The sequence below is a fragment of the Monodelphis domestica genome, chromosome 3, assembly GCF_027887165.1.
Source record: "Monodelphis domestica isolate mMonDom1 chromosome 3, mMonDom1.pri, whole genome shotgun sequence".
NCBI classification, from domain to species: Eukaryota; Metazoa; Chordata; class Mammalia; order Didelphimorphia; family Didelphidae; genus Monodelphis; species Monodelphis domestica.
The window spans coordinates 466441556-466456303 of record NC_077229.1 but is presented as its reverse complement, the minus strand read 5'-3'; the positions used below and the strand labels follow the sequence as shown (position 1 = coordinate 466456303).

General features: G+C 32.2%; 1 protein-coding gene across 3 annotated transcripts in view; it reads left to right on the top strand.

The window, feature by feature from the left end:
* Positions 1 to 14748, top strand: part of TMEM161B (transmembrane protein 161B) — a 116602-nt gene that overhangs the window by 53663 nt on the left and 48191 nt on the right. For 2 of the 3 annotated variants that reach the window (XM_007487343.3, XM_056824620.1), the window contains exons 3-5: positions 3573 to 3656; positions 5489 to 5586; positions 9712 to 9868. In XM_007487343.3, the coding sequence (XP_007487405.3) occupies positions 3573 to 3656; positions 5489 to 5586; positions 9712 to 9868 (339 nt within the window). Of the gene's footprint in view, positions 1 to 693; positions 725 to 3572; positions 3657 to 5488; positions 5587 to 9711; positions 9869 to 14748 lie in introns of all 3 variants that reach the window. The other variant, XM_016431571.2, reaches the window with a different exon arrangement.

Genomic DNA, 14748 nt, shown 5'->3' with positions numbered 1-14748 from the left:
TTGATTCCAAGATGGAAGGTAAGGGTTTAAAAAAAAAAGAAAGAAAAGAAAACATCACTAAAACATTATTGGGGATTACCAAGCATATGCCAAGTATGCAGTACAATTTAAGAAATGTTATCTGTGCTAAGAAACCTTTCTTATTCTTTGTGGGAGTACACTTATTCTATATTACTGAAGTGATTAATGATTTTTTCTCTGTTCTTTCAGTGTTCTGTAACTATTCTTCTACTTTAAGTATATTTCATGTTCGGAAATGAATTTTGGAAAAATTACTAAAACAAAGCAACTTTTAAGGGGTCTCTCAAACAACTTGTTTACAACCTCTATCTTTTGAACAAAAGAAAAATCACTGGGGAATTGGGCAGCACCAGGATATTGGCCAGGAAATGATGTTTCTTTACATTCTTTAGTTATTATTTCCCTTTGAAATAAGTTACTAGCCTTGACCCTGTAGATATGCTTCTTGTACCATTTCCTGTTCACTCACTTACCTATTAAAGGCATTGTTACTTCAGGGTGAATGATTAGGAATGGTGTTTATATAATACATTATCCAATGAAAACTATTACACGCCTAAACAAAAAAGAAGATAAAATCCTTTTTGATCAATGCCTTGTCTAAAAAACCTTCAATCCAGAGCTACGGAGTGTTATACTCTGTTGTAATTAAAGTTCCTTTTTGTTTTGAAGTGTCTTACTTGGCCCCTCTCTTCTTGGAGAGGTAAGTGATAGGCTATAATCTTTTTGTACATTTGAATAGTGGGTTTTGCATGGGGAATTGGGAGAAGGTACTGCTTTTTCTCCAAGTTAGTGTCCTTGCTAGACCTGCTTTTCTCTTTTTTGGATTGTGCCTTTCAACCTGATGCATTATCTCTGCTTCCTCCTCCATCTTCTTAGACTCCTCAGTTTGGTTAATCACCACTTCTTTCATGTCCCTCATTAGAAACATACTAGGTTGTTCAGATGCACAATAAATTTGACACATCACCTATTGGGTAAAGAAAGATAAGAAAACACCTCCATATTCAATTGCTAAGACTCCTTTTGCCTGTTTATTGCATGTTGCCTGATCCCCAGCCCATACGTTTCCTCCTTTAAACCTACTATTCAAATGCACAGTAGGTGGGACCTGTGACCTAAGTGATGAGGAAAAAAGTTTAAATACCTCAGCTCTGCCCTAAGCGAAATGCCTGAATCCCTTGCTGTCCTTGCCTTGGCCATTTTTTTTTCTTCTCTCTCTGAAATGACCGTGGTATTCTATGAATGTTGTTAGCAGAGAAAAACAGGAATATATATTGAACATGTGCACCAGAAACTGAATCTTAAGAAATAAAACTAAACAGATTTTCTAGGAATAAAAATCCCATATATTTTTGTATGTTGTCATTTTAAGGAAATTCAAAGAGGAAAAAAAAAGGATTCAAAAGTGTGACTAGGTCTTTCTTTAGTTTTCTGTGTTTATTTAGGATTGGAAGCTTTTTGTGAATGATGTGTGCAGTCTTACCTCTTTCTCTCTCTCTTTTTCACACACTCATATGTATGTGCGCACGCAATACTGAAGATTAAAGATTTAGTTTGTTCTCGGTTCCTTGTGTACTTTTTTATTTTTTTATTTGACTGGGGCACTAATATTTCTTAAATTATAAAATAAGTTAATTGAAGTGATATGATGCTTTTTAGTTTTGTGAAGCACATTGTTTTTTAATAACATTAGACCATTGAGCTGAGTTACTAAAATGGTATATTAGGCTAAGATTATCATCTTGTGTGAGTGCATCAACAGACAAGAATAATCCAGATATTATTCATTTTGATATGTTTGTACTTGTTTTTGATAGTGATATTTCACTCTGTCCCACCAACAGGGCTAAGAACTTGGGACTAAGCAAAATATAAAAAAATAAAAAACCAGCAACAAAAAATGAGATGGGAGACCTTGAGAAGCCAAAATAATGGTCAAAAAGGCCATGCACTTTATTAATAGAGCCTTCTCAAGTGCTTATTCAAATCCACTTCTTCTTAATAAAACTATCCTTGTTATCTGATTTCTAAGGCTACAGCAGATTACAATTGAAAAGTTGAAGGAAGTGGTGTTGTTATAGGCAAGTCTATTGATGGCAATAAGCAGTAACTTTAGAGGACAAGAATTTTTAAAAAATATAAAGAGCACAGCAGTCTGAGACCATTCACTGTTAAGAAAAATACATCAGAAGATATCTTACCTTAATTATAGCATAGCACAATTTATCATAATAATGGCAGTGCTGAGTCATCAATATATTCATTTATTCATTTTAAAAACTCATTTCATATTTCTATACTGAATCATTAATTTTTTTTAAAACTTCATACTATTAGAGTTCAACCACCAGCTATCCAAAAAATGACTATAGGATTTGAAATAGGTATGGTTTTGATGAGTTAAGATAATTCTTCCTCCAGAGAAGTTGGATGGCTCGGTGGATTGAGAGCCTGGCCTAGAGATGGGAGGTTCTGGGTTCAAATCTAGACTCAGACACTTCCTAGCTGTGTGACCCTGGGCACATTATTTAACCCCATTGCCTAGCTGTTACTGCTCTTCTGCCCTGGAACCAATACATAGTATTGATTCTAAGATGGAAGGTAAGGGTTAAAAAAATAATTATTATTTCTCATGTTATTTTCCTTTCTTGTATAGAGAGCAAGGCTATAAACAACTAATCTTAGGGTTCAGAAATTGTCTTTTGGTTCAAGGGTTCTGATAAATGTTGCAAGTTGAACTTCTGGCCTCAAGTTAACATTTCTGAAAGCACCTAACCCACCCTTTGTTGCTTTCAGCCTTTCCTAACTGTCTTTTAAAAAATATTCAGTATTCATCATGAGCCTCATTGTGAAAACTATTCGATTAGGGTCAATATAAGTTTTACTTTTTAAAAGGTTAATTAGAAGGGGGCAGCTCATTGGATTGAGAGCCAGTCCTAGAAATGGGAGGTCCTAGATTTAAATCTGGCCTCAGACACTTCACAACTATGTGACCGTGGGCAAGTCACTTAACCCCCCCTGGCCCAGCCCTTACCACTCTTCTGCCTTGGAACAAATACACAGAATTGATTCCAAGACGGAAGGTAAGGGTTTAATTTAAACAAAAGTTAACTAGAAAATTTGATCATCAGCAATTTATTATCACATTTGTAGTTCATATAATTTTTATTGCTTCCTTTTCTTTTTTCTCTACTTGATAGCTACACCAGAGAGTAAGAGACTAATATGAGTAGTACAAATTGGTCACTTTTGCCACTTGTTAACCTCTTTGGGGAAAAATTTAGGTAGGATTTACCTCCTCCAGAAAGTGGAAAATTCAAAACACTGCCTAATTTAAAGTCTAATTTGAAGACTTGATCTTATCCACATGAGTAATATGTGTAAAGAAAGCCTAATTTATTTATTGCCATGGTCTCACAGTTCAATGGAGAGAATAACAGAAGGAATGGCTTCCTAAAATATTTAGAATAAATGCATCGATACCTTTTTAAATCTTAAATGCCATCGATTATTTTTACAATTTATTTTGTTGCTTTCTTTTTTGTTAGTTTGAGATGGTATCAGCATCCTACTGAAGAAGAATTACGCCTTCTTGCAGGAAAACAACAAAGGGGAAAGAGCAAAAAAGATAGGTAAATGTGTCATTGTTTATTATAGTGTCATATCGTTGAATGCAATTTGTTACAAGAATAGTTTTGTATTAGGCATTCAAGCAGAGAAACTTGGAAGTTATGATAAATATCAAAGTGAAGAAACTAAGGAATTTACAGTAGAAACAAACAATTGATAAAAATATCTGTGTAATTGAAGTACTTTAAGAAAATTTGATTTGCAAAAATCCAAATACAGAAAACTTAAATTAGGTAGAACCAAGTAATGCTCAGGAGGCAGTATTGTGTTAGCAGAGAGTTCTGTGGAGAAATAGGACACAATCGGACTTGTATTCAAATCCTTCTATGTTTCATAACACCAACCATCTTTCTGATAGAACAGAGATTCATTTCTGATGTGTTGTGAGAGAATATTTATATAATTGGACTTCCATATGCCAATACAATTATAGTTGTATATATTAAAAAGCCTCAGTGCAAAAGAAATCTTAATTTAACAAAATTATTTCCTGAAAGTTTCCTTTCTAGAACAGCTTCTTTATTAAATAAGTCATACATAAAAATAATTTTCTCACTACTATGAAATATAGCTACATTTAGTAATTGTAAATGTAAAGTTGTACAATGTTGTAAAGCTTTATATAGGCCAAGCCTGTTGTAGCCATAGATTTTAAAAATTTGCTGAATTCTGTCTTCTTCAAAACTTATACCTGACATTCAAAAAATTAATAATACAATATAAATATAAGATTTTTTCTTGTCATTAGCAGGATGCTTAGATCTATTGAAAACATTTATGCTTTAGGAATAGTTTAGCCATCCATTTAAAAAATATTTCAGTAGCTATTATTTTAAAAAAACTATTAATTTAATAAATATTTAAATCTTCATCTTACACCAAAGGATGTCATCATCTTTTTTAATATTAAAAAGTCCTGATTACTTATTTTTTAAATTATTTAACTTGTACAACTGTGTATAGGACCATGCTTTGTAAATGGAAGATACGCAATAGGTATTTGCTTATGAATAAACATAATTTTTTATTATATCTTATTTTAAAAAATTAAAGTCTAATGTTTTAAATTTTCTTATTTGATATCTGAATTGTAGGATACATGTTTATGTTTGGTTTATTTTTCTAGTTTTCTTTTTTCTAAATTCTAGAATGACATAGCAATATATGATACTGCTATTACATGAGTCGTGGCACCCCCACCCCCTGCCTGCCCTTAGCTAAATACAATTTCAGTGTTGGCATTCTCTTTGGAAGTTCTGGGTTCATGATTCTTATTCCCAACAATGAGTATAGGATTAAGGTTTGAGCTTTTTGTTAAACTATTGATAAACTGACATTATCAACAAATTGTTTATTCTTTTACATTGGATGTCTAGTGTGTTCACTTAGTGAAGCTTATCTTGTCAAGTATAAATATTCATCGAAATAATTTACCTCTGTAATTTTCCTTCCTCCTCTCACTCCCACTATCCTTCCCTCCTTCACTCCCTTCATTCTTTTTTCCCTCCTTCCTTTCCTCCCTTTAAACTCTTACCCTCTGTTTTAGTATCAGTTCTAAAAGAGAAGAGCAGCAAGCACTAGGTATTTGGGATTAAGTGACTTGCCAAAAGTCACACAGTTAGGAAGTAACTGAAGACCACATTCGAACTCAGGTCCTCCTTACTCTGGGCCTGGCCCCCGATCAACTGCCCTTAGTCCTTTCAAATAAATGATTATTTCTTTATTGTCAACTATTCACTTGCACCATTCTATTTGAAATGCCGGAAAGTTAAAGTTTGACATAGCAACCTAAATAACAATTTGATAACTTTTTGTATTTATTTCATTTTTATAGGAAATATAATGGTCATATTGAAAATAAGCCTCTAACCATTCCAAAGGATATTGATCTTCATCTAGAAACAAAGTCAATCACAGAAGTAGATACTTTGGGTAAGACAATTTTTATGAAGGTTTTTGATTAAGTTTTTTAAAGCTTAATTGCATATTACCTTAGAGAGAGTTTATAACAATAGAATTTAGTTGATTATCAGTGTTATATTATTAATGTTAATGCATAAGAACTATGTAAACTTTTTAAACTGAGAAACTCATAGGAATTTCTTTAATGATCTTTTTTTCTTCATGAAATTGTTTAGACGCTAATGAATTGTATGTTATTGGGGCCATTTTACCATGGTAAAAGAAATAAGTTAAGTGGATTGCAAAAAAATATACTATTTCTCAGGCATATATGTTGAAACCACAATAGGTTTCATTTTCTTAATGCCTCTAATTTCTAGCACCATCCTACTGTAATATTTATAATTATTAGATTCATTTGATAGATGCATGTTAGTACTAAATTACTTTATTATATTTAGATCTGTTATAGAACAGTATCAATAGCAGTTATAAAATCTCATTTATAATTCTAGTTTGACTCTGTTAGTGAAAAGAAGTTTATTTCTATGATTCAGTTTAGCTAATTGTAAAATGGGAATATTATTTCTTCTTTGACTTAACAGGATTGTTTTAAATATAGGTGTTAGAATTTGTATAATAATGCTTAATAATTTAAAAGAATTTAAGATTGTAATTATGCTTGAAGAGCCACATTTAAAGGAATTAGTAGTAATACAATACAACAAATTTATTGTTGGGATTTTTTATAATGTAGTTTTTATTACATGGAACTTGATATCCCATGAATACTGAGTCTGCCCATATATTGCCTTTTGGAATTCTGGCTTTTTAAAGTTTAACATATAAATGTGATATAATATACTTGATCTACAATGGAATCATATTAGACTTACTTGTTAGTATTGAAAATGAAGATATAATTAATAAAATATCCTTTATATACACAGGGAGGAAAAACAATCTAAGATAAAGAACTGAAAAGACTGAAAGAATAACATGAGTGATTTGTTCTGTTGATATCTTTTTCCAAATTAGGACAAACAGACAGAATATATTATAATATAAAGTCTTGGTTTGATTGTTTTCAATGATGTTTTAAAAATATCCAAGCCTGTTTGATCATATGTTTAGTTTAGCATTTTGGAGCCCAGGATTAAGAGGCCAACCATAACCAAGAACTCTAGAGAAAAAGCATGCCTTTTATATAGTGAAAAATATGTTTGTTTAAAGAGGGGGAGCAACCAATATTTAAGATGCCTATAGGCATGTTAGGATAAACTCTTAGCTTTACATTCAGAAATCATTAAGTATATTTGAAAACATAAGTGCACAAAAGAGAGCTAATATAATTACCTTGGGCATAAAATTAGAAGGGTTGAGTCAGCTTGAATCCAGTGAAAATTTTTGCCAAATTGAAAGAAAAAATTAACACATTACTTTCCATCTTGCTGTGTTACCTCTCCACCTGGAGATCACTAAGGGTTTTAGTCTTTTAACCTGCCTTATTTTGAATGACATTATTTTATTTTAAAATTGTTTTTCCTTTAAATAGGTCATTTTAAGAAAAGATTCATAAAATCTTAGTGTTATGCTATTAAAGCTTAGAGCCAAGAGTTCTCCCCTCAAATCCCACCCATACCCATGAAGGTACATGCCTTCATTTTGTAAAAGAAGTCAATGGAAACAAAATTTAACATGTAGAATTTTGATTTTGTGAATAAGATTGTATCATTGTGTTCTTACATAATGTTTTTTGTTTAGACACCAATGTGGGTGCTATTGGACTAAATTCTATAGCAGGATTAATATTTTCTTCTTAATCTCAGGAATTTTTAACACAATATAAGGATCAATGGAAGGAAAAAAAGTTCCCATTCAATTTCAAGCTCCTGATCCTGCTTAGATTTTTTGGTCTGTTCTTTCCCAAGTGGTAGAACTTAGGAAGGATATAGATAATATAAGACCTTAGTATAGGTCAGTTTTAAAGGATCTCCTTAGGGAGGCAAAGTAAAGAATTTGAAAACTAAAAGAAAGCAGAAAGCATCTTCACATTCAGAGTATTTTACTTGTAATGCAGAAATCTGGAGATATATCATTTGAAACTTAAGAAATTGGTTTTGTGGAATTCAAAGTGTTTCTCAATGCTTAAGTGAGGAACCACCACCAAAAAAAAATACTCATTTTTTTTTGTAACTTGCACTATCATTGATGTTAAAAATGACTTGTCTCTTTTCATGAAACAAAGCTCAAAAGACAACATACTTTACTCAGGCTTACATGTATGTTGTCATAAATGAAAATCTCTTTAAAAACATAGTGCTTTGCAATTTTCTTCAACGAAACCAGTCAGTTATTAAACAACAGTATATTTATAGTAATAAATAATTTAACATAAATTTAAATATATTAGGTCATCAGTTTCTTTTGATTGATTAAGGCATGAGATCCTAAAATTTGTAGCATTTAATTTTGAATTTGTGGTCCTGTATTACTGGATTTTAGAATCTTCATATTTATAATTTTTTTTTCATAAGTCCAGTTAGAATTTTTTTTAATTTTATTTTTAGTGATATGCAAGACACATTTCCATGTTGGTCCTCGTTTAAGAGTAAACTAATACATAACCCATCCTGAAAATAAAACCATAAATACACTGTTGTGAAAGATGACTCCAATAGTTCTTTCTCTGAAGGTGGATAGCATTCCCTGTCATTTGTCTTTCAGGATTCTTACAGATCATTGCATTGCTGAGAGTAGCCAAGTTTTCATAGCTGATCATCATACAATATCGTTGTTAATTGTCTTCAATGTTCACCCACTTCTGCTTGTTTCACTCTGCATCAATTCATGCAGATCTTTCCAACTTTTTCTGAAATCATCCTGCTTGTTTCTTATAGCACAATAGTATTCCATCACTAATGTGAGATAGAAATCACTTTAAAAGACTGATATATATTAATTTAAGGTTGCCAAGGAATTCAGCTATGTGATTCCTAAATGAAAACTCAAGTCAGCAGTCAACCTTTTATGGAGTTTGTTTTTTTTATTACTAACAGGAGGAAGAAAGGTATGAGGGGGGGGGGAAGGGAAAAGGGGAAGGGGAGAGAGGGAGGGAGGGGAGAGAAGGGAATAGGGCTTAAATACCCACTCTGCTAAGGCTGGGCCAAAGGCCCAAGGCCTTGGATAGCCAAGGCAAAGAAAAGAGATCAGTCCCTATCACTCACGTGACCAAAATGGAGAAACAGTCTGAGGGCCTCCACTCCAAGCACCAGGCTCCAACTCCCACACTCCCCCTCCACACAGGAAGTCCCAGCCTCCTCACTCTCCTCTACCTCACTTCCTGTTTCTCACCTGTGCCAGTGGTGGCTCTAGCTTAACCCAGGACCGCCCAGAGGTCTGTCCCCTTTGCACATGTCTGTTGAAGGTCATATTCTCAAATAATTAAATCTTGAACTTTGTTGCAGCCCTTCTAAATTCTGTTACCTTGAGTAGGGTGGAGATTGTAGTTTCCAAGACCTGATTCTGTCATTCCAAGTATCTCTATTGTTATTGATCAGGAAATAGCCAAATCCGGTCCTCTAAAGAATGGTTTTAACAGGGTTGAGTAGTTTTGAAATTCACACTAAGATGTACCATAATTTGTTCAGTCATTCCGAAATTGATGGGCATTTCCTCAATTTCTAGTTCTTTGCCACTACAAAAACAGGTACTATAAATTATTTTTGTATAAGTAGGTTATTTTCCATATTTTATTATGTTTTTCGGACTCAGACCCAGAAGTGGCATTATCAGATCAAAGATTATGTACAGTTTTATAGCCCTTTGGTATAGTTCCAAATTGCCCTCCAAAATGGTTGGATTAGATCACATCTCCACTAGCAATACATATATCTTCTGTAACATTTTTTACCTCTTCCCTTTACTGCCATATTGTCTAATCTGTGAGGTGGGAGGTGGTACCTCAGTGTTTTAATTTGCATTATTGATAGCTTTGATTTCTTCATCTGAAAATCACTTATTCCTATCCTTTTTTTGTCAATTTGTCATACAATTAAAATTTAATATGTTTAAAGTTAAAGAAGTATACATACATATCCACAGTTGATGAAAGTTTTCATAAAACTTTTGTGTTCAAAAATCTTTATTTTTCAGCGTTGCATTATTTTCCTGAATATCAGTGGCTGGTTGATTTCACTGTGGCAGCTACAATTGTGTATCTAGTAACCGAAGTCTACTACAGTTTGATGAAACCTACACAGGAAATGAATATCAGCATTGTCTGGTGCCTTCTTGTTTTGACTTTTGCAATGTATCCTTTATTGTTCCATTTATGGTCATTTCAAATGATGGTTGGTGAATTTGTTTTTCTTTTCCAGTAACTGCCTGTAGAATTTGTCTCAGTTTCGAAGAGAGCTTTCAAAAAGCCCGAAGCTTTTATTTTTCTCTTAGAATCTGACTTTTTAGAGATGTTGAGCAAGCATCAATCTGGATTATTCAAAATGTAAAACGCACATTGGATTGGCCATATTTTGAAAATTAGTTGATCTAGGAAAACACCTTGAAACTAAAGTAGAATTTAGATCTGGTATGTAGTACAAAGCTGTATCAGCCAGCATCTTTACAAAACAAAGTGTTATACTGTATCAAAGTACTAATCATCCAAATTAGCTGAAAAGCATGCATAAGATATCCATATTTCGATAATTGTAGTAGCAAATTTAGTTCAAGCATTTAAATCTCTATGGATCTTAGCTGATAGAACTACTTCAGTAGTTAAAAATCATCATGTAATTCAATTTCTTAAACTCCATTAAAGCAGAATGTGTCCTCTCATAATCAGCAGTCAGACTAGATAAAGCATAATAAAAATATTTTAACGTTTCCAACTGTTGTCCTCCAAATGTCATAGATGTTGTATTTCAGTGCATCTGATTTTGATTTCTTACTTTTGAAATATATTGTGGTACTAAAAGATTATCACTTCATGTTCTGCTTTTCATTTTATTCAGGTTTATTTCACTTTATAAAGTGTAACAGTAATTTATATGTACTTACACATGTAAGTAATGTTTTGTTAAAAATATTTCATGAATATATATTTTTAGATCATGATACTGCCCTAGATACCTGTTGAGTATAGAAAAGAATATTTGTTAATGGGAAGCCAAATTATTGATCATATGAAAACATTTCACCTTTTGCTTTCACTGTCAGCACACTCTCGAGCATTGAACTGACTTGGTTTAGTCTTAACTGAGCTCTTGTGAAAGTCACCAAACAATGCCAACCCTGCGGGATCCCAATAGCTTGCTGTCTCCCCATCATAGAGGGGACAGAATGTACTGAAGGGCTTAGAATGCAATCTATTTTCCCTCAACTCTGACCTTCCACAATGGAAGAAGGGAAGATGAGGGAAAGTGGTTTTTAAAAGAACCCCTAGAATATGAGAAAATCTACACTTTTCCTATCTTCAGGAGTTTGAGTTATGCGGAATCTTAAAATTCCTTTAAAATGCCAGATGATCTAACACCAACCATGATACTATTTACAACCTATCTTTCATTTTAGCTATAGTGTATTTGGTATGCCTTTCATTCCCTATGTGCAGAGTCTAGTTGAAATGACCCCTGTCTGGCTTCTGTTCATTTTCTTATTGTCTGTGCCAGCTTATTAGTCAAACACATGTCTCCATTGATTACATAGGACAATAGCCCTACTTAATTCTAGAATAGCATATAAATTAGTTGAATCAGAATTTTCTGCAATCATTACTAGTAGAATTGGGCTTTTTAGAAGACCTGAAATCGGTGGTATATAACTTAAATAGTTAATTCATTTAAAGGTGAAAAACAGCATCATTTTATTCCTCTAGAACTTTTCACTTTGAATATTTGACTAATCAAATATAGAACCAATGACTATAAGGGAATTTACAATAGAGCAAAATAGAAGGCAAATAAAATTGAATACATAAATTAAAAAAAGACATAGAATTCCTAAACCTTATATATTCTTCAACTTCATATGTTTTCAGCTTTACATGAGCCATATTTACCCTAGCCCTAGCCCTAAGACTATTGAGGGTTCCAGACTTACTCTTAAAACAACCCAATCTAATTTTTCATTCTTTGGCCTATTTCTATTCCTAACTCATTTTTTCCCCAAAATTGGCTTTCTTGCAGCCCATGAAATTACTCTGAATAATTCTAAAACATGTATGACAGAGAGAACATCTAGGATGGAGATGTATGGAAAATTCATAAATACCTAAATATGTGCCAAATATATTTATATCTAAACTAAATATACTCTGAATTCCACCTTTGGTTCATAGTCATCCATGTTGTTTCATAAAGCCTTTATAGTTCCTTTGTGCCCACTGTTTTTTCAGTTATGAATAAAGGGGGAAGCAGGGAGTGGGGGAATTTTATGGCTTAAAAATAAGTGCCAAAGTCTTAAGATTTTTGGTTAGGAGTGAAAGTCTTAGGAACTTTAAAGTTTCAACATTGTGTAGATTAAAAAAAAAAAAAAAACTTGAGCTAACTGTAGCACAGGGACTAATATTGAGTCAATTACAAGAATTTGAGTGAGTCGAAAGCTGTTTTACAATGAAAGATAAAGCTTCTCAGTAGTCCTATTATATTTGGTTAAAGGACTGGATCATTAGTCACATTTCCACAGTGCTTGTATTTTACAATGTGGATGCTTTAAGGTACAAAACCCTATTGTATATGTTTTTATGGCTATGTTTAAATTTTTTGATTTAGAGAAAGTATCTAAATCTAGACTTGCTAGAAATGCAAATTTTGTATCAAATAAAGTATTAAATAGTTTAAAATAATTTTAGAGTTTTAAAATTCTCTATGTCTTTAGCCTGTAGTCATTGGGCAAATTTTTAGACCAAAAGTCACTGAAGACATTTGTGTAATTGTAACTATCAGAGTAAAGCACTGAAGAGTCACCTTTTTTAAATTCCATGGATGGTTCTAAATCATTTTCCTATTTCACAGAAATGTTCTTTTCCCCCATATAAACCCTAACGTAGACAGCATAAGATATTGAGTATTGCCAGTGAATCAAAGCTATTGAAACTGAGACAAAGTATCGCATTTAAAAAACTACATACAGAATATTACATCAAAGTTTGTTTCTTTTCTAAATATTTCTAAGTCTTCTATGATAATGTCGTAAATTATTGTGCTTTCAGGTCAGAGATTTGTAACTAGACAAGAATTTATTTGGGCCATACCATCTTATTTCTGAGAACTAATTCATTTTATAATGATTCGTTTTTTTGGTAAGGTGATAATTTTTAAAAATTTCAAATTGAGATGAGATTAGTTTTTAACAAGTTATATAAAAGTTAAGAACATTTTTATTAGTTGAGTTACTTTATGGTTTATAAAATCTTTGTTTCATGCTTCAGGAATCTTTGTTTAGAGATATCTTTGTGTATTGTACCCCAAAATACATTCATCAAAATGAGATATATCATAGAATTTTTTCCATCTTCAAAATTAGTTTTCTCTTTTTTAATAGCATTCATAATTGTGTTTTCTCTGGGAGAATTTTAGATGTTTTTTCTTCCATTTTATTAAAATATTTATTAAAAATATATACTTTCATATATGCCAATCATATCTAAGTCATGTAAAGGAAGATATTTAAACAGTAAAAATTTTGGAATTTTTACTTGTCACATTGGAAGTTAGGATCAGATTAATACGCTTTTTCTTAAAAGATTCTATTTGACAAGTCTTAAGGATTATTTTTCTACTTATTGTTAACATTACATGCGTAAACTGCTGAATAAAATAGGTGATATGATTTAAGTGTTTCACACTTTTTTAGATAATCTAATAGATGTGAGAGGTTTAATCATTTTTTTTAAACCCTTACCTTCCATCTAAGAATCAATACTGCATATTGGTTCTAAAGCAGAAGAATGGTAAGGGCTTAGGCAATGGGGGTTAAGTGACTTGTCCAGGGTCACATAACAAGGAAGTGTCTGAAGCCAGATTTGAACCAAGGCTTGACTTGCAATCCACTGAGCCACCCAGGTGCCCCTGAGGTTTAATCATTTTGAAGAAGAAAAGAACCATTAGAAGTATCTGTTTTTCTCAGTAGTCATATAAAGGAGATGTTTTCTATTTTACATGAAGTTAAACTTTTGATATTTATGAAAACCTTTTAGAAGATTGGGGAAATAATTTTATACAAGTTAACCTTTGCCAAAGTCAATGATTTATGTAAACTTCTCACTAGTGTTTCATCACAAATTTCTTTTTGGATTGTAGTTCTGTTTTTCTTTCCTCTTAATATCAGATCTCAAGAAAACAGGGATAAAATATGTTTGCTTAATTTTGAGTACAGATACTGTACTTTGCATTTTCTTAAGATGTGACTTCGACATTTAAAAATATGAAAAGCAGTTTGTAAACTGACTGATGGTAACTTGATTAAGATCTTCAGGGATGCATCATGTGACTGGGGCAAGCTGTTTAAATTCCTTGGGCTTTAGTTTTCTCAATTGTAAAATGAGAGAGCTGGATTAGACAACCTCTGAATATACTGGCAAGCTTTAAATTTTTTATCCTATGATCTTTTTTTAAGTTTTTATTAGTTTAGAAATGTTTCTTAAGAGCTTCTATTCTGTGTTGGTAGTAGGACAGTTTCCAATACTTCCTTGCTCCTACCAACATCCTTCCCTTTCATCATTCTTTTTTCCTTTCTAAATCTGGGATATTTGCATAAAAATGGATGTTGTTCCAATAGAGAAAATAATTAATATTCATTTAGTACTTTAAAATAGTGTTTCATATGGAACTTTTAAAATAATGCCTTGTTACATTTTCTTTGTTGTAGGAGTTCATAGTTGTAATATAAAACAGAATGAGTTAACACTTATAGCTGGTGGTCTGTAGTAACTAATACTGAAAAGGTAAGAAGGAAAAAAATATTCAAGAGAGTAGAATGTTTGCATCAACAGATTTCCATGTGCAATTTTGATGTAGCATTAAGCCAAGATACCATAAGATCCAATTTGCAGAATGATATCTTAAATTGATGGTATAAAGAAGGTGGAAGTTAACTGGCATTTATTTCCAATGATTTTTTTTTTGTTTGAACCTGAATATGTATGAGTGAAGATCATCTGTTATTAATTAACAGGATTTTTTTGTGACCCTA